The sequence below is a fragment of the Oncorhynchus mykiss genome, chromosome 8 (assembly GCF_013265735.2).
Source record: "Oncorhynchus mykiss isolate Arlee chromosome 8, USDA_OmykA_1.1, whole genome shotgun sequence".
Classification (NCBI taxonomy): domain Eukaryota; kingdom Metazoa; phylum Chordata; class Actinopteri; order Salmoniformes; family Salmonidae; genus Oncorhynchus; species Oncorhynchus mykiss.
The window spans coordinates 22061585-22086597 of record NC_048572.1 but is presented as its reverse complement, the minus strand read 5'-3'; the positions used below and the strand labels follow the sequence as shown (position 1 = coordinate 22086597).

Sequence of the window (25013 nt, the reverse complement as noted above, 5' to 3'; positions counted from 1 at the left end):
TCAGTGCATGGGTCTGCACATTAAGAATTAATAAGAAGAGACCTCTGTTTCAACTCAGCTGAAAAGCAGACGCTAGGCTTGTTTTGGCTGAGGCGTTGTTTCGCTCAGTCCTCTGAAGTCTTAGCACCAGGCATTGTGGGAGCTGACAGCTGCTGTGAACCTCGATGACCCGGTAATGACAATATTTTCCTCGGGAGCTTTTATGAAGAGGATCAACTTTGGAACCTCTCCTTCCCCTCCCTCCCTCCACCCCACTCCATGCTATCCTCCTAGTGGCTACCTTTTATCGACTTGAACAGCACTGCCGTTGTGTGAATAACAATGGCAATGCTATTGCTATCACATGAACAGAGTCCTGTGAAGGCCAGTTAGGCCTAGTGCTTTGATACTGACTGAACAGCTTTCTTTCTCAATATTAATACCAACACTGGGACTTCAAATGGTTATATCACAAACAGTTTATCGCTGTTATTTTCATTATAGTCGACATAGAAAGGTGAAATGGCTCTGCTTGTCTTTAACCTCAGACACAATTGTATTGTGTAACAGCCCATTAACAAGAGTTAGTCACAAGATTTAGTGTATTTTCTCTCTTGCCTGATGGTGCAGGATGGATAAAGAGATGTACCCCCACTTACAGACAACGGTAAAAGCCCGTTGGTCAAGATCACATTCTTCTAAAGGATCATATTGCACTGCTAAAGGATTAAAGTGGATTGGAATTTATGTACCTAGAGAAAATGCTGATTTTAAAACCATTCCTCTGGTTTCCTTTAGCCTTGTGATAGAGAGAACCATGCATACCATGTCCCCAGCATGAAACGGAACTGTCTGATATTACAAATTACAGATGTTTCAGAGCAGCCTTGGAAATGTTTTTCTAGTGATTTCCATTTAGAAACAAATTCATCAAACCCGTTTCTTCCAAGGGAAACTATGGATAGTCTAATAAATGAGGCAAGTCCTTCACGGCAGTAAGGAAAATGCAAGTGTAAATATGTTGTGCCTATAGGTCCCCCTGCCTACTAATTACTATAGTTACTGACAGCATTGTAGCCCAGTAATATGATTTATATTGAGTTATACAAGGAATGGATGAACATCTTATAAACAATGCATAGCGTTGTCTGCACAGATGTTGCATCTGTGCCGCTCCCTGCTTTTTCTGATAACATTTGCCCTTTGTGTCGCAAAGAGGGCGAGAAATGGAACTATGGTCTCATTTTCATCCAATCACCTGCTCTTTTCCTCTGGTAAGAACACTGCTTTGGGGGTTGTTGAAACCGCAGCCTCGGAGGCAATGATTGTGTCTCAGGGCATCCCACTCTAGGGCCATAACACAGTGGGCTGTCAGAAGAGCAAACTGGAAGATATGTCTTAATGTGTCTTGCTGTGGGAAAGTCTGGTCTATATTAAACCGTGTCTTCAGAAAGTATTCATACCCCTTTACTTATTCCACTATTTGTTCTATTACAGCCCGAATTCAAAATCGATTAAATCAATTTTCTTTCTCACGCATTTACACACCTATTTTCTTACCCATCCAACACACACACAAACACTCACTCCATCATTTGCTCACACATAATATGCACACACATTAATACTGACTCAACAAACGCACACACACTCACATCCACGCTGCTGCTACTCTGTTTATTTTATAGTCTGTTGCCTAGTAACCTTACCTACAGTATCTACATCTATCGATCCAGTGTCCCTGCACATTGTAAATATGGTAATGAAACTGACTTTAAAAAATATTTCCTGTATATAGTATGCTTGCTTACTTGAATGTGTAGTTCATATTACTGATTATTATTTCTCGTGTTTTTTTCTAGTAATATTATACATTGTTATTGATTATTGCATTGTTGGGTTTTGAGTTAGCAAGAAAGGCATTTCACTGTACTTTTGCATGTGACATTAAAACTTGAAACTGAATCAAATCAAATTGTATTAGTCACATGCGCTGAATACAACAGGTGCAGACATTACCGTGAAATGCTTACTTACGAGCCCCTAACCAACAATGCAGTTTAAAAAAAATACAGATAAGAATAAGAAATAAAAGAAACAAGTAATTAAAGCAGCAGTAAAATAACAATAGCGAGACTATATACAGGGGGGTACCGGTACAGGGTCAATGTGCGGGGGCACCGGTTAGGTAATATCTACATGTAGGTAGAGTTATTAACATGTTTATGCATAGATGATAACAAAAGAGAGTAGCAGCGGTGTAAAATGGGGGGCGGGGGCAATGCAAATAGTGTTGGTAGTCATTTGATTAGGTGTCAGGAGTCTTATGGCTTGGGGGTAGATGCTGTTTAGAAGCCTCTTGGACCTAGACTTGGCGCTCCGGTACCGCTTGCCATGCTGTAACAGAGAGAACAGTCTATGACTAGAGTGGCTGGAGTCTTTGACAATTTTTAGGGCACCTTCCTCTTACACTGGTATAGAGGTCCTGGATGGCAGAAAGCTTGGCCCGGTATAGAGGTCCTGGATGGCAGGAAGCTTGGCCCCGGTGATGTACTGGGCCGTTCGCACTACCCTCTGTAGTGCCTTGCTGTCGGAGGCTGAGCAGTTGCCATACCAGGCAGTGATGCAACCAGTCAGGATGCTCTCGATGGTGCAGCTGTAGAACCTTTTGAGGATCTGAGGACCCATGCCAAATATTTTTAGTTTCCTGAGGGGGAATAGATTTTGTCGTGCCCTCTTCACGACTGTGCTTGGACCATGTTAGTTTGTTGGTGATGTGGACACCAAGGAACTTGAAGCTCTCAACCTGCCGCACTGCAGCCCTGTCGGTGAGAATCGGGGTATGCTCTGTTCTCTTTTTCTTGTAGTCCACAATCATCTCCTTTGTCTTGATCACATTGAGGGAGAGGTTGTTGTCTTGGCACCACACAGCCAGGTCTATGACCTCCTCCCTATAGGCTGTCTCGTCGTTGTCGGTGATCAGGCCTACCACTGTTGTGTCATTGGCAAACTTAATGATGGTGTTGGAGTCATGCCTGGCTGTGCAGTCGTGCGTGAACAGGGAGTACAGGAGGGGACTGAGCACTCACACCTGAGGGGCCCCTGTGTTGAGGATTAGCGTGGTGCATGTGTTGTTACCTAACCTTACCACCTGAGGGCGGCCCATTAGGAAGTCCATGATCCAGTTGCAGAGGGAGGTGTTTAGTCCCAGGATCCTTAGCTTATTGATGAGCTTTGCGGGCACTATGGTGTTGAATGCTGAGCTGTAGTCAATGAATAGCATTCTCACATAGGTGTTCCTTTTGTCCAGGTGGGAAAGGGCAGTGTGGAGTGCAATAGAGATTTAATCATCATCTGTGGATCTGTTGGGGCGGTATGCGAATTGGAGTGGGTCTAGGGTTTCTGGGATAATGGTGAATCCAATACTGACAGTGAAAATATTTTTTTTTAATGAAAATGTATTGAAAATGAAATACAAAACTATCTCATTTACATAAGTATTCTCACCCCTGAGTCAATACTTTGTAGAAGCACTTTTGGCAGCAATTACAGCTGTGAGTTTTTCTGGTTAAGTGTCTAAGAGCTTTGCACACCTGGATAAAATTCTTCAATCTCTGTCAAGTTGGTTGTTGATCATTGCTAGACAGCCATTTTCAAGCCGATTTAAGTTAAAGTTGAAATTGTAACTAAGACACTCAGGAGCATTCAATGTCGTTTTGGTAACCAACTCCAGTGTATATTTGGCCTCGTGTTTTAGATTATTGTCCTGCTGAAAGGTGAATTGACCCATCCTCAGTTTTTTTCCTATCAAAGCCATTAAACTCTGTAACTGTTTTAAAGTCACCATTGGCCTCATGGCGAAATAACTGAGCGGTTTCCTTCCTCTCCGGCTACTCACTTAGGAAGGACGCCTGTATATAGCCTTGTTATTGTTATGTACATTTTGTTATTTAAAAAATATATATTTTGTAAATATTTTATTAACTCTATTTCTTGAACTGCATTGTTGTTTAAGGGCTTGTAAGTAAGCATTTCACGGTAAGGTATACATCCGTTGTATTCGGCGCATGTGACAAATACTATTTGATTTGTATCTTTGTAGTGACTGGATGTATTGATACACTATCCAAAGGGTAATTAATAACTTCACCATGATCAAAGGGATATTCAATGTCTGCTTTTTGATTTTTACCCATCTACCAATAGGTGCTGTTCTTTGCGAGGCATTGGAAAACCTCCCTGGTCTTTGTGGTTGAATCATCTGTTGAAAATTCACCGCTCAACTGAGGGACCTTACAGATGTGTGGGGTACAGAGATGAGGTAGTCATTAAAAAATCATGTTATTGGCCTCCCGGGTGGCGCAGTGGTCTAGGGCACTGCATCGCAGCGCTAGCTGTGCCACCAGAGACTCTGGGTTCGTGCACAGGCTCTGTCGCAGCCGGCCGGGAGGTCTGTGGAGCGACGCACAATTGGCCTAGCGGCGTGAGGGTTTGGCCGGTAGGGATATCCTTGTCTCATTGCGCACCAGCGACTCCTGTGGCGGGCCGGGCGCAGTGCACACTAACCAAGGTCGCCAGGTGCACGGTGTTTCCTTCGACACATTGGTGCGGCAGGCTTCCAGGTTGGATGTGTGCTGTGTTAAGAAGCAGTTCGGCTTGGTTGGGTTGTGTTTTGGAGGACGCATGGCCTTCGTCTCTCCCGAGCCCATACGGGAGTTGTAGCGATGAGACAAGATAGTAATTACTAACAATTGGATACCACGAAATTGGGGTAAATTTAAAAAAAAATAATAATAAATCAGCACACAGAGTCAATGCAACTTATTATGTTAAGCTAATGAACTTATATGGGCTTGCCATAACAAAGGAGTTGAATACTTACCAGACATCAAGACATTTAATCTTTTCATTTGTATAAACTTCTAGAAACATAATTCTACTTTGATATTATGGGGTATTGTGGATATTATGGGCTAGTGAGACATCTCAATTTAATCCATTTTAAATGCAGGCTGTAACACAACAATATGTGGAAAAAGTCTATGGGTGTGAATACTTTCTGAAGGCACTGTACTGTATATCCACACATTCTCTATCATGGTTTTACTCCATTTTCATTAGGTTGCTGTTGTGATTCAGCAAAACAATCTAAAGGCACCTCAATAATAGGACCCAGCAGTAATCAAAAAGTTTGAGTTGCATTTTGTCTTATCAACAGGCTTTGAGAACTCTTTCTTGAGAACGTTTCTATTTTGTTTTACTATTTCATTTGACTATTTCAATGTTCATTTTTCTGGTGTTTATTCTTCAGAACAAAGGTTGTTTCTCACACAAGGGCATCTGTGAATGTTTTTGTGCTCTGTAAGTAATTAATGGCTAGGTACAAGGTGAGCTGCACTATGTACATAAACCAATTACACAAAGGGTTATTTGTCTGTGTACGTTTCAAAGCATTTAATTTATTTTGTTTTCAGTATGGTATATTGGGTAATTATCTATGTTATAATTACTGTTCATAACAATACATGTGATATTGTGGTGATTTATGTTGTGTATTATGGACATTGTGGGCAATACAGATGTAGGATTGTAATTTGATCACCCTGTTGCAGGATAACTTTTCTGCAATGCAGGAAATGTAAAAGTTGTGTATTTGAGGTTTAAAAAGGCTTCTGAAGTTTGTAATTTCCACTGACATTTCAGACTTGATTTTCCCCTACAAAAAATGTATCAACCCCTACAGAAATGTATATTAATTATAATCCACATAATAATTCACATTTCTTGTTGATGCATGATTATTTTCCTGCTGTAGCAAACTGGTTCAAATGAAGATCCTACATTTGTAGTAAAAGCTTCATTGTAAGGTTTATAAGGATTTATACAAAGGGTGGGTCTAATTCTGAATGCTGATTGATTAAAACCACATTCCAGCTGGTATCTATTCCACAAATTACCACCAGCTAAATCTATGACGTTGAAATGCCTATTTACTCTGTTCCATCTGACTGCACAATCCACTGTCTCATCAGGCCAGCCAAGCAATTTAGAAACGTGATCTCTACTATAAAAAACATCTGGACATTATCTCACATTAATTTTAGACTAACATTTAGTTTTCAACAGCAGATATTTGTATAAACCTTGCTGTCTGTCTCGCAGACATTTGCAACATTGTTTCAATATTCAAATTCGATCTCCAGCTGTCCCATAGTAATGAATGTGTCGGGTCGAGACAGACAGGCAGACAGCGTTTCTCAGCCAGTCTAAATTATGAATCAGCTGTCATCATATTTATGGATAGAGTCTCATTAGCTCATTGTTATGGATGTATCCAAATAAATGTCACTATAAAACAGCTTAATCAAATGCAAATGCAGATACTTTGCTGTTTTTCTGGCTGCATTTTTTTGACGTGACTGTAAGTTAGCTGTAGTTTGTTAGCTAGCAAGCAAGGGATAAGAACGTTGCCAGCCAGTATTGCAATGGAACATTTAGAACAAACAACTGGGTCGTGTCCATAGATACAGAACAAAAAAACAGTCACATCGCTAGCAACCGAACCGATAGAACGAACAACAAACCTCCTTGGTTAGCAACCCTAGATTTGTGTCGGGACTATATCTTGTGGAAGGATGAAATAGTATGAATAAATTCATAAAATTAAGTTTTTAATGAAAATATGTCAATCATTGTTTTTTCGCTGGGCCTCGACTTCATCTCGGGCCTAACAACACCTGTGCAAATATATCCTCCAAACACCAGCTTCTCGGGCATTATCACTTAAACAACACACCAATAATTGTTTAGTACTACTGTTCACATTTGTGAATCAACATTTGTTTCTAACGCATTTTCAAAGCTTTTGTGCCACATTCAAAGTATGAAACGGTTGCACAATGCGAGGCATCAACCTCGATACAAATTGTGATGTCACCTCATTTCCAGAAGTCTTTGTAAATGTCCTGTGAATTGGTAAGACCTTAGCTGGCAGGAGCAATCCGAGCTAATAGTCATTTTTCTTCTCTCTCAGAATGTCTGTTTTCCAGTGACTGCATTGAGCAGGTTGGAGGGTTTTTTCCGATTGTTTTGAACGATTGTGAGAAACTATATCGGGAAAAGACGTGAGCCTCGAGCACAAAAGTTGGTACCCCTACCATGCTGTGTAGACCTTCATTGTGACATTTTAGTGTTCACTTGAATGTGTGGTTTATAGTCATCTGAATATGGAGCAGTGTGTCTCACCTGCAGGGCTTTAGTTTTGCACATTGTGTTGGTGCTTGGACTGCCAGACAGCTCTCTAGTAATTTAATGTAACTGCCTTCCCTCTCCAATAAGCACCGGAGAGCATCCCTGCTTTCAGTTTTTTGGCCTGGGGCTTTTTTACCTTTTCTTAAAGGGAAGGTTTGTTGGTTATATTTGATCTCACAGATGCCAAGGTCAGGTGTGGCTCTGTGTAAATCTACATATCTCTGTTTACAAGAGTTGTACAATGTCCTTCTTGTTCAGTGGCTCAACCATTTCCTGTAGATTTCCAATCTCAACATCAATCTATTCAATTCTGCTATCTATGTTTTACACATAACTCAGTGAGTAGAATGATTCCTTACGTGGATTATACTGTATTTAGCTGTTCGTTGCTGTATTTTTTTGTCATTACTGTAGTTCAGGGCTCTCAACCAATGTTCCTGGAGAGCTACCCTCCTGTAGGTTTTCCCTCCAACCCCAGTTGTAACTAACCTGATTCATCTTTCAACCAGCTAATTGTTAGAATCAGATGTGCTAGATTAGGGTTGGAGGTAGCTCTCCAAGCGCAGTGTTGGAAAGCCCTGCTGTAGATTGATATGATAGTGTAAGAATATGTCGAAGATAAATACACAACGCAGAGACAGATGAGAGAGAATCACTGGATAGAACCACAGGAGAGAATCACTGAGAGAGCATCACTGATGACTGGGGAGAATGACCATCTACCTCCTATTTTCCTCCCCCTGATTTGCTTTTGGGTTTTGTGTTATTGAAGATTAACAATGGTATATTGGTATTAGTATGAGTGTGTTTATCATATACAGTAAGGTTAAGGTTCAACCTCAATGTAAATATGCAGTTTGAAAATGCACTTACAGTACTGAATATGATCCTGTGTTGGCTTGCTAACCCTCCTATGGGTCCGTCTTGTAATGTATGGAGCAGATGGATTATATTGACGCCAGCTGATTGTTTCCATTGTGTAACAGCACCCCATCATGGCCCATCATTAATATTTCCAGTGGCTACCCATCGATTATTTGATTCATTTCTTCTGCATGTCTTCTCTCCCAGTAATCTCTTGGATTTATTCACCTGACATCTCCCAGTTTCCTCTGCACAGGAAAGGAGGTCGGCCTCAAATAATGATTAAATAATTAGATTAAAAAATGTGGGCTTTAAACAGGATTAGAGATGAGTAGAGCGAGAGCAATGAGGACAAGATGAGAGGGTCAAAGCAAATAAAGGAAGATATCCCTCGCACTTTTTTCCTTTTCTTCCTCTGTCTCTGAGCGTCTAATTCAGGTCCATATCAGATTTGTCATTTGAAATGGGAAAATGGGTACTGAGTAAAGACTAGCTCACAAAAGAAGTACTTCAGAAACAGTGGCGGTCGGTGCCGTTTAAGATTCTATTACAGCATATTGGATTACTGTCATTCATATTCCATTCACTCAGCTCAATGTAACATTGATAGGTTTAGGCTCCTACATGATACTAAACCATCATACTAGACCATCATGGGGTTGCTCCAACCTAGCCTAAAATGAAAGTTTATCATGTGCACAGGTCGAGAGATAAATTGGAGTAATCAAGGTGCCAGACAGTGACACATTCAATGCTGCTTTGCACACTCTTGCTGCATCTAGCTGATCTAGGGTGCAATCATTAGTCCAAAGGGAACATTTTGGAACTAAACGAGTTTCTATTGGACAAATTCAAATCAAATCAAGCTTTATTTATATTCCATTTCAGACATGGAATGTTCTTCACAGGGGAAAAAAACTAGGAAAAAATATACATATTTGAAATAGTTACTACACAACAAAAATAAGAGGATATAAACAAGAATGACAAACTGAACAACCAAAAAGCACCCTGAGGAGAAGCATAGCTAAAAAGGTGTTTTAAGATCTCTTTTAAATGTGTTTCGGTCCCCCTCAGGTTCTCTGGCAGGCTATTCTAGAGTCTGGGAGCATAATAACTAAAGGCTGTTTCTTCATGCCTCTTGGTCCTAGGCTTTGGGATAGTTAAAAGGCCAGTGCCAGAGGACCTGAGGAACCTACTGGGTATATAACTTAAAAGCATGTCTGACATGTATTGGGGTGCACAATCGTGGATTGATTTAAATAATATAATAATCTTAAAATGTATTCTAAAGCTCACAGGCAGCCATTAAAACTGGTGTAATGTGTGCTCTGTCTGGTCTTTGTCAGTACCCGTGCTGCAGCATTCTGTATGTTTTGCAGTTGACCAATGGCTTTCTTGGGTAGACCAGACAGGAGAGCATTACAGTGTCAAAGCTGCTTGTAATAAAAGCATGGATGAGTCTCTCTGTATCAGCCTGAGAGAGAAACAGCAGCACCTTGGCAATGTTCCTCAGGTAGTAAAAAGCTATTTGCTAATGTGTGATTCTAAATTGGGTTCAGATTCTAAAATAACACCTAGGTTTTTACCTGGTCTTTTATCTTTATTGCCTATGAATTTAAATGTGCAGCCAGATTCTCTCTCTGTGCTTTGGCTCCAACAATAAGTACCTCGGTCTTGACATGATTTAGCTGGAAGAAGTTGTGAGCCATCCAAGCATTTAAATCACTAATACATTATAATCATTTATCCGTGGAGCTAAAATACTGTGGATCGTCTACGTAGCAGTGAAAATCAATGCTGTGCTTTCTGATAACGCTGCCAAGGGGTAACATACAGTGCATTCTGAAAGTATTCTGACTCCTTTACTTTTTACACATTTTGTTACGTTACAGCCTTATTCTAAAATGGATCAAAAATATGATTTTTCCTCGTCAATCTACACACAATATCCCATAATGACAAAGCAAAAACATTTTTGTATTAAAACATTTAAAAACAGATACCTTTCTATGACCCTTTGCTATGAGACTCGAAATTGAGCTCGGGTGCATCCTGTTTCCATTGATCATCCTTGAGATGTTTCTACAACTTGAATGGAGTCCACCTGTGGAAAATGTATTTGATTAGACATGATTTGGAAAGGCACACCCCTGTCTATATAAGGTCCCACAGTTGACAGTGCTTGTCAGAGCAAAAACCAAGCCAAGGAATTGCCCGTAGAGCTCCAAGACAAGATTGGGTCGAGGCACAGATCTGGGGAAGAGTACCAAAAAATGTCTGCAGCATTGAAGGTCCCCGAGAACACATTCTCAAATGGAAGAAGTTTGGAACCACCAAACTCTTCCTAGAGCTGGCCACCCAGCAAACCTGAGGAATCGAGGGACAAGGGCCTTGATCAGGGAGGTGACCAAGAACCCAGTGGTCACTGACAGCGCTCCAGAGTTCCTCTGTGGAGATGGGAGAACCTTCATGAAGGACAACTATCTTTGCAGCACTCCAACAATCAGGCCTGGTCTGATGAAACCAAGATTGAAGTCTTTGGCCTAAATGCCGAGTGTCACGTCTGGAGGAAACCTTGTACCATGCCTACGGTGAAGCATGGTGGTGTAGGCACAATGCTGTGGCAATGTTTTTCAGCAGCAGGGACTGAGAGACTAGTCAGGATAGAGGAAAAGATGAACGGAGCAAAGTACAGAGAGATCCTTGATGAAAACCTGCTCCAGAGTGCTCAGGACCTCAGACTGGGGTGAAAGTTCACCTTCCAACAGGGCAATGGCCATAGGCACACAGTCAAGACTACACAGGAGTGGCTTTGGGACAAGTCTCTGAATGTCCTTGCGTGGACTTATGTAAATGTGATATTTATTTAGCAAAAATTTCTAAAAACCTGTTTTTGCTTTGGCATTATGGGGTAGATTGATGTGGAGAATTAAAAAAATATATTTTAGAGTAAGGCTGTGGAAAGGGTCTGAATACTTTCCGAATGCACTGTATATAAACTGTACTGGACCCAAAATCAAACATTTTGGAAAGCCACATGTGATATGCAATTTCTCTGAGTTATGTTCACCAAGGGTGACAAACTCTCGACCGGTAAAATAGGTCCTAATCCAATTTAGAATTGGACCAGAGAGGCCAAACCACCTCTCCAGTCTCTCCAGAAGGACATCATGGCTAATAGTGTCGAATGCAGCACGAGTCCAAGAGAACACTTACCACATTTGCCACTGTAACTAAGGCTGTCTCTGTGCTGTGGTGGGCACGAAAACCAGATAGGAATTTTTCTAAAATACAGTTGGCACATATAAAATAATTTAGCTGTTTGAAAACCAATTTCTCCAGAATTTTGCTTAATAATGGTATGCTGAAAATTTGCCGAAAATGGCTAAGAGCTGAAGGGGTTTCACCATAGCACTTTTTAGTGCAGTGGGGAAAGTGCCAGCCAGTTAGAAATTGCCTTGTTATATATGCCAAGTTGCTCTTTCAGAATGTCATAATGGACCTGTAACTTTGACTTTCTCCACTTCCGCTCTGCCTTTCTGCAATTTCTTTTTAATTGATTAGTTTCCTCACTCACTCCTCACTCTGTTTGGATGCAGCCTTTTTCAACTTTACTGGAGCTATGGAATCAATGGTGGTCCTTAATTTGATATTAAAGTTATCAACTAAATCATCACAAGAGGGAGGCAGAATAGGTGATGGGGTATTGTTTATACTCTAAATAAAACCAAGTAGGTCCATCCCCATTTTGTTCCATTGCTTTCTTTTAGGAAAGGTTTTACAAATGAATCGGCGGAATGAATTCACCCCGGATCACCCGCACGCACACACAATACATTTTCACAAACAGCATCACTTTGCTTGTTCTATCGTTTATTCTCGCATCTACACATGCTCTTCCTCTCACATTTTCCCTTTGCTTGTGGACTTCAGTGCACAACACAACAGCTGTCTGTGATCAGGCGAAAAAACCTCTCCATGCCAAACCTTCGTACCATAACCGCTTTTCCCTACACGGCCTACATTGTTGTCACCATATTAGCTAACGTCATATTCAACATAGCTACTAGAACTAGCGCGTTACTAAACCCATAATCCAATCCATCTGTACAGTGTACAGGAAGCTGTTTAGCAGTTACACTGGCGGGCCATGGTGGCAATAAATTAATAAAACCAAAAGCTTACCTTGACTTGAAAGAGTTGGTTTGTTGGATAGCCTTAGCCAGCTAGCTAACATAAATAGTATTCCTCTCTGTTTGAGTCAGATTGTTGAGTAGGCTAAATACAACTAAATATATCTCTCTCTCGCTCGCTAAGTGAAAGCAATACAGCTCTCTCTCTCTCTTCTCCTTAATTTATTTATGCACTTTAGCGCTAGCTAGCAGTAGCTTATGCTTTCAGTACTAGATTCATTCTCTGATCCTCTGACACCATGTCAGTTCATGCTGCAAGAGCTCTGATAGGTTGGAGGACGTCCTCCGGAAGTTGTCATAATTACTGTGTAAGTCTATGGAAAGGGGGTGGGACCCATGAGCCTCCTAGGTTTTAAATTGACATCAATATACCCAGAGGAGGATGGAGAATAGCTGTCCTGCGGCTACACCATGGTGCTTTCCTAGAGACCTTCAATGCAAAACAATGAATCAGATATTTGGTGACGTGAATATATTTAGTATACATTTTGCCAAAAAGTATCACTTTTTTAATGATTCACAATTTTTTTTCCACTGGTCCTCCCCTCCTCCGAGGAGCCTCCACTGTTCAGAAAGTGAAAAGAAATATGTAATGATGTTATCGTTGTGTTTACAGAAGCTACACAGGTTTGAGTGTACTAATTATCTAGATATTTGTTCTCAGCATTTTGTTATTTAAATAATGCAACATTACTTATATTGTAATATGCGGAATTAATGTCTTCAGAATTCTCCTCTCTCCTGATCTGAACTACCAAAGTGACACCAGTATGTTTGAGGATGAATGACTCTTCATAAAGATGGATGGCTGGTTTCTCTGGTTGACATTGGTGGGATTAATAGGGATGGGAGTGAGTACTTGAGTACTCGAATGGATGTAAAATCTCGATCTTTAATCAGACTCGAGATACACTTTTTTTTATACTGTAAAACTATTTGGTGGAATGTACTTTGTGGCTGCCCAAACATGCAAGTCAAATGTTGTCTATTTGTTCATTTGCATTTGCACAATAAAAAAAAAACAAGCCAAGCATCAGTTCTCCCTAAATACATTTTCCCCTCCGTGTCTTACTGACTCAATTGCGCTGTGACCACTCCCTCTATACACGCATACTCAGTGCGCTGCATAAAAGCTCCCATTAGACCTACAGAAATAAAGGCCTGTACATTTATAAATAATCTAAGTGATGGGATACACAAGCTACATACCTTGTCAAATGATGACAGTTTTTTATCACAGAGCTTTTTATCACAGAGCTGTTTATCACAGAGCTTTGCACACCTGGATTGTACTATATTTGCCTATTTTTTCTTTATTCAAGCTCTGTCAAGTTAGTTGTTGTATTTTTTCTAGATAGCCATTTTCAAGTCTTGCCATAGATTTTCAAGGAGATTTAAGTCAAAACTGTAATTAGGCCACTCAGGAACATTCAATGTCATCTTTGTTAGCAACTCCAGTGTAGAGTTGGCCTTGTGATTTAGGTTATTGTCCTGCTGAAAGATGAATTCATCGCCCAGTGTCTGTTGGAAAGCAGACTGAACCAAGTTTTCCTATAGGATTTTGCCTGTGCTTATTTTTATCCTAAAAAACTCCCTCGTCCTTACCGGTACCCATAACATGATGGAGCCACCACCAAGCTTGAAAAATAATGTGGTTCTCTGTGATGTGCTTCTACACCTGCATTGCTTGCTGTTTGTGGTTTTAGGCTGGGTTTTCTGTACAGCACACTGAGATATCAGCTCATCTAAGAAGGGATATATAAATACATTTGATTTGATGATGTGTTGGATTTGCCCCAAACATTATGCTTTGTATTCAGGACAAAAAGTTTATTTGCCAATTTTATTTTTTACTAATCTGTGCCTTGGAAAACCTCCCTGGTCTTTGTGGTTAAATCTGTGCTTGAAATTAATTACTCGATCGAGGGACCTTACAGATAATTGTGTGTGTGTGTGTGGTACAGAGAGGGGGTAGTCATTAAAAAAATCATGTTAACTACTATTATTGAACACTGAATGAGTCCAAGCAATTTATTATGTGATTTGTTAAGCACATTTTTACTCCTGAACTTGACCAAGATATTTTAGCTTTTTATTTAATTTGTTTTAAAAGATCCACTTTGACATTATGGAGTATTGTGTATAGGAGGGAGGGAGAGAGAGAGAGAGATCTGCTAATATGTTCTCTATTCACACTGCACAGATTGTTAGTTAGGTTTCACAGACACTGCTGAAGTCAGATTTCGTAATTATTCAGTACAGTTTAAATACAAGTGTGATGCTTGTATCTTCGAAGTGTCTGCCACTAATTTATTTCTTTACTGCTGCTGTCCCAGTGTAATTGGATTTAGCCATTTGCAGGGACTATCAACTTGACAGTGCTTATTGATCCCCCACTGGATTGTATTTGACATGTGAAGGTGACATGTGAAGAGCTCAAACTCTATATAATCCCATAATTTGGGCCGGCACAATTACCATATACCCGTGTATGGGACGGTTAAGGATGAAGACCGTCATGAAAATAAAATAAGTGTAGAATGAACAGCAGACTGAAGACGTGACGCCCGGGCATTCATGCTGTTGAGTCAGTTTCTGCGGCAACATGGACTCAACAACGTGATGAAACTTAATTGGTCGTTGCTGGAAAAAGCAAGGTAGCAAACGAGCACACACAGAAAGTTTGCTGCTGCAAAGTGCAGCAGCAGCACTAATAGAAATAACATTTATAGAACTGGCTTGGAACCTCTAACCCTGGCAATTTGACTGGTAAACTCATGGGTACACTCACAATGGCTGCCTGGTATTGTGATGCACTAATTTTCATGGTAATGTTGGTTCAAATTATGTTAGCTGATGTGGCTCATGCAATGGAATGTTGAATCTACAAATCACAGCACATCTTTTTTTTTACCCCTTTTTCTCCCCAATTTTGTGGTGTCCAATTGTTGTAGTAGCTACGATCTTGTCTCATCGCTACAACTCCCGTACGGGCTCGGGAGAGACGAAAGTTGAAAGTCATGCGTCCTACACAACCCAACCTAGCCGCACTGCTTCTTAACACAGCGCGCATCCAACCCGGAAGCCAGCCGCACCAATGTGTCGGAGGAAACACCGTGCACCTGGCAACCTTGGTTAGCGCGCACTGCACCAGGCACGCCACAGGAGTCGCTGGTGTGCGATGAGACATCCCTACCGACCAAGCCCTCCCTAACCCGGACGACGCTAGGCCAATTGTGCGTCGCCCAACGGACCTCCCGGTCGCGGCCGGTTACGACAGATCCTGGGCGCGAACCCAGGGTCTCTGATGGCACAGCTGGTGCTGCAGTACAGCGCCCTTAACCACTGCGCCACCTGGGAGGCCATCACAGCACATCTTGATGGGTACACTTCCTGCTTTGCTGCTATGTGTACAGTCGCAATGGCTACCAGTCCACCCATTATGTCATGGTCAGTGCTATCCGGAATTCTTGGGACATCCCCACCCTAACCTTAAAGGGATACTTCAGGATTTTGGCAATGAGGCCCTTTATCTACTTCCCCAAAGTCAGATGAACTTGTGGATACCATTTTTGGGTGTGTTCGTAAATTCACTCTTGTGTGCTCAGAGTGCGCTCAGAGTGCGCTCTGGGTGTTTGTCCATTCATCAATTCAGAGCGTTCCGCTCTCTGAATATTCAGCGTGCATACTGGACACTCTGCTCACAACGGCAGTCAAGCACCCAAGCTAACTGACTATAGTTGGCTAGCTTGTTTGCTAATTCCAGACACATGAGAGATACACTCTGATAATTTTACTCGCACTAGCAGAGCTGGTTAGGCTGTTTTCATGTTATCCAGAGCGCTGGTGACTGTAACTGTGCTGCTGGCAGCAATTTAGTTATGTATTTTTAACGTTTATTGACCCTTACAAAGGATTGCAGTTTTGAAACTGAAGTAAAAGGGAACTGAAGCTGAAGTAACTGCAGTCGACTGTTGTATTTTGGACACTAAAATAACTGTAGGCTAGCCTTACTGTGTTGTGTGAGCATATGGCCTCTGGCAACAGGTCTAAACCTTTATGGCACACAGGTGTGGACTAGCCAGGTAATTAAAGGGTCAGTACAGGCCAGCAGGGTTCAAGCCCCTCTCCATCGTGTCTGCCTCGATCGCTTGATTCTTATTTATAATGCATATCCTGAAGACTAAACACTACCACATTTGTTTGACAGCGGTGTTATTAGTCATTGTTTTGAAATGTCGGGACATTTTAGATTATCACTATTCAAATCGTCTATCTCTCAACCTGTGGCTGTAGCTTTCAGTTGAGTTGAAAGCTGTCTGATCATTTGAACTATAGCATGAGTCCCCCTAAATGGCAATGGATGAACTGAATGAGTGGCTGTGTGTGCACAGTTTTATGGTATGTTGAATCATGTTACCATGACTAATCATATTTTGTATTTAGTAAAGAGTATGCATTGGATTCTTGAACATAAGTGTTTTAGCTCAGTGGTCAGTTTATTAGGTACACCCATCTAGTACCGGGTCGGACCCCCCTGTGCCTCCAGAACAGCCTGAATTCTCTAGGGCATGGAAACGTTGCTCAATTTGTATGTGCCAGGAAAACATTCCCCACACCAGTACATCACCGCCACCAGCCTGTACTGTTGACACCAGGCAGGATGAGGCCATGGACTTACACCAAATCCTGACTCTGCCATCAGCATGATGCCCCAGGAACCGGGATACATTGGACCAGGCAACGTTTTTCCACTCTTCAATTGTCCAGTGTTGGCGATCGCGTGCCCACTGGAACCGCTTCTTCTTGTTTTCAGCTGATAGGAGTGGAACGTCTGCTGCAATAACCCATCTGTGACAAGGACTGACGAGTTGTGCATTTTAAAGATGCCGTTCTGCACACCACTGTTGTACTCTGCCATTATTTACCTGTTTGTGGCCTGCCTGATTCTTGCCATTCTCCTTCGACCTCTCGTCAACAAGTTGTTTCGCCCACAGGACTGGCGCTGGCTGGATGATTTTGGTTGGTCACACCATTCTCGGTAAACCCTAGAAGATCATACCATGTTTAAAGTCGCTTAGATAACCTGTCTGCCTGCTTTATATAGCAAGCCAAGGCCACGTGACTCGCTGTCTGTAGGAGCGAACTATTTTCGTGAACGGGGTGGTGTATCTAATAAACTAGCCACTGAGTGTATGATAACCTTGCTGGCATGGCATTCAAACATCACAGTGCTGAGCACACGCCATGATCGACTGGAGTCCACCTTTTGAGATAGACTGTTGTTTTGTAATTGTCTGAGCTGAAGAATAATACGGCAGGATAACACGCTGCATGTTCTTTATGATTGAACCTCAACATTCTTGCCACATTACTGTATCCATTCTCTATATTGGCTGCTGTGGTTGACCTTGTGATCCAGTGTGAGGTGTCATAAAATGGTACCTTTTCAGTACACACACTGGTGGTTGGTCCCGAGGCTGTGGAGGCAGTTGATCCCCAGACAGATTAGGCTGTAATCAGAAGTCTCTGTGGGCCAGGGCTCAAGCAGCACATCTGGGCTCTCCTCTCCTCAGGGTGTTTGAAGGATGGCTGGAGACAGAGACAGGGTTTCTAACAAAACATCACTGTGAGAGGGAGAAAACAGTCATTGATGTCATATACAGTTGGAAGTCGGAGGTTTACCTACACCTTAGCCAAATACATTTAAACTCAATTCCTGACATTTAATCCTAGTAAAAATTCCCTGTCTTAGGTCAGTTAGGAGCACCACTTTATTTTAAGAATGTGAAATGTCAGAATAATAGTAGAGAGAACATTTTATTTCAGCTTTTATTTCTTTCATCACATTCCCAGTGGGTCAGAAGTTTACATACACTCAATTCGATTTTGGTATCATTGCCTTTAAATTGTTTAACTTGGGTCAAACGTTTCGGGTAGCCTTCCACAAGCTTCCCACAATAAGTTGGGTGAATTTTATTCCTCCTGACAGAGCTGGTGGAACTGAGTCAGGTTTTGTAGGCCTCCTTGCTCGCACATGCTTTTTCAGTTATGCCCACAAATGTTCTATAGGATTGAGGTCAGGGCTTTGTGATGGCCACTCCAAAACCTTGACTTTGTTGTCCTTAAGCCATTTTTCTTAACTTTGAAAGTATGCTTGGGGTCATTGTCCATTTGGAAGATCCATTTGCGACCAAGCTTTAACTTCCTGACTCATGTCTTGAGATGTTGCTTCAATATATCCACATAATTTTCCTCCCTCGTAATGCCATTTATTTTGTGAAGTGCACCAGTCCCTCCTGCAGCAAAGCACCCCCACAACATGATGCTGCCACCCCCGTGCTTCACGGTTGGTATGGTCATTTTGGCCAAACAGTTCTATTTTTGTTTCATCAGACCAGAGGACATTTCTCTAAATAGTACAATCTATGTCCCCATGTGCAGTGGCAAACTGTAGTCTGGCTTTTTTATAGCGGTTTTGGAGCAGTGGTTTCTTCCTTGCTGAGCGGTCTTTCAGGTTATGTCAATATAGGACTTTACTGTGGATATAGATACTTTTGTACGTGTTTCCGCCAGCATCTTCACAAGGTCCTTTGCTGTTGTTCTGGGATTGATATGCACTTTTCGCACCAAAGTACGTTCATCTCTAGGAGACAGAACGCGTATCCTTCCTGAGCGGTATGACGGCTGCGTGGTCCCATGGTGTTTATACTTGCGTACAATTGTTTGTACAGATGAACTGGTCTCTTCAGATGTTTGGAAATTGCTCCCAAGGATGAACAAACTTGTGGAGGTCTACAATTTTTTTTCTGAGGTCTTGGCAGATTTCTTTTGATTTCCCCATGATGTCAAGCAAAGAAGCACTGAGTTTGGCCTTGAAATACATCCACAGGTACACCTCCAATTGACTCAAATTAGCCTATCAGAAGCTTCTAAAGCCACGACATCCAAGGCACAGTCAACTTAGTTTATGTAAACTTCTGACCCACTGGATTTGTGACACAGTGAGTTTTAAGTGAAATAATCTGTAAACAAATGTTTGAAAAATTACTTGTCATACACAATGCAGATGTCCTAACCGACATGCCAAAACTATAGTTTGTTAACAAGAAATTTATGGAGCGGTTGAAAAACTAGTTTTAATGATTCCAACGTAAGTGTATGTAAACTTCCGACTTCAACTGTACATACAGTTCTGTAAGATACTGCTATGTTTATATATGACAATTGCATTTCGTCACAGTGGATGGAACATATTCGTTTATAGTCTCATTACCAAAATAATCAAACACAGCCATGATTAGGTTAGCCAGTTGATCACAAATTTGGGAGACAGCCTGGTCTCTGAGAGTTGTCCATCTTGAAAATGCCCCTGTCTTGTTTAACAACAAAGAAAGTGTTATGTATGTTTCCATTCAAATGCCATAAATCATCCTTAGCCTCTCTTAAGAATTCGCTGCCTGATATTTTTCATACGATATGGGTTATGAGGATCATAGACAGCATTGGTTATAGATTGCGGGGCTTCATAGGCAGTGACAGGCTGGTGTGTTTGGTGATTGATTTATGTAGCTTAAAAGCTCTCCTGTTATTTCATATGATTTACTGTCAGATAAAACAGCTGCTCCTCATCCTTATTGGATGGGCCTTGGGATGAGACGCCGATTTGGAACAGGGCCATAAATTACCCCTCTCTCTATTGGCCTGCAGTGAGGGGAGAGTACAAGGGTTGTGCTGCCTGCTATAGGGATGGGATGAGGAATCCCGGGCTTGTATCACTGGGAAAGAGAGGTGCTTTTGGAGATCAATCTCAAAAAGTCTCCCTTTGTAATACACTCGTTGTGTAACATTGATCATACTCTAGGCCAGAGTGTAGAGGACCTTGTTCTAGTCTAAAAGCTTTCTTTGTGTATAATGACATTCTTGAAACATGACAAGTGCTTTGAAGTTTGTCTAATTTCTCTGAAGAATGTGAAGGAGTTGGAGAATGTGTTTCTCATGTTCCCACATCTATTTCACCAACTAAAATAGGTATTTGTTTGAGCTTATGTCTTTGTTTGTGATTGAGTGAGACAATTGACAAGTTTTAATGCTGTAATTGTTGTTTGCATGTGTTTAATCTAAGGACACATTTATTTTAAACTACCCCTCTGTCAGCTCATAGCCATACTCTCTTTCTTCTATTCTTTTCCTCTCTGCTCTCTCATTTTTGTCAATTGGACCTCAAAGTCCATCTTGACATTTTAGCGTGCCTGATGTCTCAATGAGTCTGACAAAGTCGATTTCTGTCTGTCTCCAGGTTCGACTACCAGGAGCTGCTTCATAACTCCAGCTTCTGCCTGGTGCCCCGCGGTCGCAGGCTGGGCTCCTTTCGCTTTCTCGAGGCCCTCCAGGTATGTGGTTTGAAGTTTCCCCAACAAAAAACATGTCTCTCCAAGGCTCCTTGCGTCTCCAAGTGGTTCCCTTGGAAACGGGGGCTAGTCGTCGGCATGGCAGCCAGGGTTGGAGCCTGTGAGTTGTGCAGGCCCTGCAGTCTGCCAGGCCTGATGCTTGGGTTATTGGTATTGACAACCTGTCATCTTTTCAGAAACAGCTGCAGAAGAGTTCTGTACTATAGATACAGAAGATACCTATTTTTTATCTCAACACCTCCCACTTTCATTAACACCTGATCTCCTCCTCTCAGGCATGTTTATTTGGACTGACAGTAGCGTCCCACTGAGCCTCTATAGAAGTATCTTAGAATTGTTTATTACTTGGAACTATCCCATTGTAGATGTACATCTGTCTCAATATCGACAGAGGAAGTTATTATGGACATTCTGAATCAATGTAGTGTGGTATCACATCCAGATACACTGAGGCCTGCATGGCTAAAAGTGAAGAATGTTTACCTTTATTTAACTAGGCAAGTCAGTTAGGAAACAAATTCTTATTTTCAATGACGGCCTAGGAACAGTGGGTTAACTGCCTGTTCAGGGGCAGAACGACAGATTTGTACCTTTGCTCGGGGGTTTGAACTTACAACCTTCCAGTTAGTCGAACGCTCTAACCACTAGGCTACCCTGCCGCCCCGAATGAAGGAAGTAGCCTAGTCATTTCTACCCCACTCTGTACAAATCAAATCAATCAATCAAATGTATTTATAAAGCCCTTCTTACATCAGCTGATGTCACAAAGTGCTGTACAGAAACCCAGCCTAAAACCCCAACAGCAAGCAATACATGTGTAGAAGCACAGGGGCTAGGAAAAACTCCCTAGAATGGCCAAAACCTAGGAAGAAACCTAGAGAGGAACCAGGCTATGAAGGGTGGCCAGTCCTCTTCTGGTTGTGCCAGGTGGAGATTATAACATAACTTGACCAAGATGTTCAAATGTTCATAGATGACCAGCAGGGTCAAATAGTAATAATCACAGTGGTTGTCGAGGGTGCAACAGGTCAGCACCACAGGAGTAAATATCATTTGGCTTTTCATAGCTGATCATTCAGAGTATTTCTACTGCTCCTACTGTCTCTAGAGAGCTGAAAACAGCAGGTCTGGGACAGGTAGCATGTCCGATGAACAGGTCAGGGTTCCATAGCCACAGGTAGAACAGTTGAAACTGGAGCAGCAGCACGGCCAGGTGGACTGGGGACCGCAAGGAGTCATCAGGCCAGGGAGTCCTGAGGCATGGTCCTAGGGCTCAGGTCCTATGAGTGAGTGAGTGAGTGAGTGAGTGAGTGAGTGAGTGAGTGAGTGAGTGAGTGAGAGAGTGAGAGAGTGAGAGAGAGAAAGAAAGAAAGAAAGAAAGAATTAGAGAGAGCATACTTAAATTCACACAGGACACCGGATAAGACAGGAGAAATACTCCAGATATAACAGGCTGACTCTAGCCCTCCAACACATAAACAACTGCAGCATAAATACTGGAAGCTGAGACAAGAGGGGTCGGAAGACAGTCTGACGATACCCCTGGAAAGGGCCAAACAGCAGGATATAACCCCACCCACTTTTCCAAAGCACAGCCCCCACACCACTAGAGGGATATCTTCAGCCACCATCTTACCATCCTGAGACAAGGCCGAGTAAAGCCCACAAAGATCTCTGCCACGGCACATCCCAAGGGGGGACCCAGACAGGAAGATCACGTCAGTGACTCAACCCACTCAAGTGATGCACCCCTCCTAGGGACGGCATGGAAGAGCACCAGTAAACCAGTGACTTAACCCCGGTAGTAGGGTTAGAGGCAGAGAATCCCAGTAGAGAGAGGGGAACCGGCAAGGCAGAGACAGCAAGGGCGGTTCTTTGCTCCAGTGCTGTGTTAAGAAGCAGTGCGGCTTGGTTGGGTTGTGTATCGGAGGACGCATGACTTTCAACCTTCGTCTCTCCCGAGCCCGTACGGGAGTTGTAGCGATGAGACAAGATAGTAGCTACTACAACAATTGGATTTCACAAAATCGGGGAGAAAAATGGGTCAAATTCAAAAAAAACAACAAAAAAAAAAAAAAAAGATAAATGAATGAGTGATGGTACAGAGCAGCATAGGCAAGATACAGTAGATGGTATTGAGTACAGTATGTACAAATGAGATGAGTATCTAAACAAAGTGGCATAGTTAAAGTGGCTAGTGATACATGTATTACATAAAGATGCAGTAGATGATATAGAGTACAGTATATACATATGAGATGAATAATGTAGGGTATGTAAACATTATATTAGGTAGCATTGTTTAAAGTGGCTAGTGATATATTTTACATCATTTCCCATCAATTCCCATTATTAAAGTGGCTGGAGTTGAGTCAGTGTGTTGGCAGCAGCCACTCAATGTTAGTGGTGGCTGTTTAACAGTCTGATGGCCTTGAGATAGAAGCTGTTTTTCAGTCTCTCGGTCCCAGCTTTGATGCACCTGTACTGACCTCGCCTTCTGGATGATAGCGGGGTGAACAGGCAGTGGCTCGGGTGGTTGTTGTCCTTGATGATCTTTATGGCCTTCCTGTGACATCGGGTGGTGTAGGTGTCCTGGAGGGCAGGTAGTTTGCCCCCGGTGATGCGTTGTGCAGACCTCACTACCCTCTGGAGAGCCTTACGGTTGTGGGCGGAGCAGTTGCCGGGCGGTGATACAGCCCGACAGGATGCTCTCGATTGTGCATCTGTAGAAGTTTGTGAGTGCTTTTGGTGACAAGCCGAATTTCTTCAGCCTCCTGAGGTTGAAGAGGCGCTGCTGCGCCTTCTTCACGATGCTGTCTGTGTGGGTGGACCAATTCAGTTTGTCTGTGATGTGTACGCAGAGGAACTTAAAACTTACTACCCTCTCCACTACTGTTCCATCGATGTGGATAGGGGGGTGTTCCCTCTGCTGTTTCCTGAAGTCCACAATCATCTCCTTAGTTTTGTTGACGTTGAGTGTGAGGTTATTTTCCTGACACCACACTCCGAGGGCCCTCACCTCCTCCCTGTAGGCCGTCTCGTCGTTGTTGGTAATCAAGCCTACCACTGTTGTGTCGTCCGCAAACTTGATGATTGAGTTGGAGGCATGCGTGGCCACGCAGTCGTGGGTGAACAGGGAGTACAGGAGAGGGCTCAGAACGCACCCTTGTGGGGCCCCAGTGTTGAGGATCAGCGGGGTGGAAATGTTGTTGCCTACCCTCACCACCTGGGGACGGCCCGTCAGGAAGTCCAGTACCCAGTTGCACAGGGCGGGGTCGAGACCCAGGGTCTATGGTGTTAAATGCCGAGCTGTAGTCGATGAACAGCATTCTCACATAGGTATTCCACTTGTCCAGATGGGTTAGGGCAGTGTGCAGTGTGGTTGAGATTGCATCGTCTGTGGACCTATTTGGGCGGTAAGCAAATTGGAGTGGGTCTAGGGTGTCAGGTAGGGTGGAGGTGATATGGTATGGTAAACAGTTTATGATTGCTGGATGATTCGTTTTAAGTCTAATACTGCGGGTAATGAAGTCGCCAAAGACTAGGGTTTTCAATTTGTCATAGCTAATGGTGGGAGGCTTCGGCGTCTCAGAACCCATAACGGGAGGAGTAGAGACCAGAAAAGGCTCGGCCTCTGACTCCGACTCGCTGCTTAATGGGGAGAACCGGTTGAAAGTTTCTGTCGGCTGAATGACACCGGTTGAGCATTCCTACAGCATTTCCTTCCAGAAGCCATGAGAAGGTTGTCCGGCTGCGAGGACTGTGCGGGGGGATTTATACTACTATCTGCACTTACTGGTGGCACAGACGCTGTTTCATCCTTTCCTACACTGAAATTACCATTGCCTAACGATTGCGTCTGAAGCTGGGCTTGCAGCACAGCTACCCTCGCCGTAAGGTAATCGTTCTCCTGTATATTATGAGTACTGCTATTGCAATTAGAAGGCATCATGCTAATGTTACTACTTAGCTTGGTGGCTGGTGGAGGTCCAAATGAACCACATCCAGATAAAGTGTCTAGAGTGAAAAAATTGAATGAAAAAAGTTGAGCGAGGGAACAACTAAAAATATAAACGTAATTAAAAAGTAAAAACCGTAAAGTTGGCAGGTAGCAAAGTAAGGTTAGCAACAAAACGCACAGCAGCAAGTAAACAAGTCTATAAGTTGTCAAATCAAACTTTATTTGTCACATGCGCAAGTCTAGACCTTACTGTGAAATGCTTACTTACAAACCCTTAACTCTTCTTGAACTGCACTGTTGGTTCAGAAAATATTTACCAAATAAACGAAAGTAAAAAATATAGATAAATAA

The 25013-nt window shown here is 42.5% G+C and overlaps 1 protein-coding gene across 3 annotated transcripts in view; it reads left to right on the top strand.

Moving 5' to 3' along the window:
- LOC110529611 (exostosin-1) overlaps positions 1-25013 on the top strand; it is a 280414-nt gene that overhangs the window by 201566 nt on the left and 53835 nt on the right. For all 3 annotated transcript variants that reach the window (XM_036985038.1, XM_036985037.1, XM_036985039.1), the window contains exon 3: positions 20590-20683. In XM_036985038.1, the coding sequence (XP_036840933.1) occupies positions 20590-20683 (94 nt within the window). The remainder of the gene's footprint in view (positions 1-20589; positions 20684-25013) is intronic.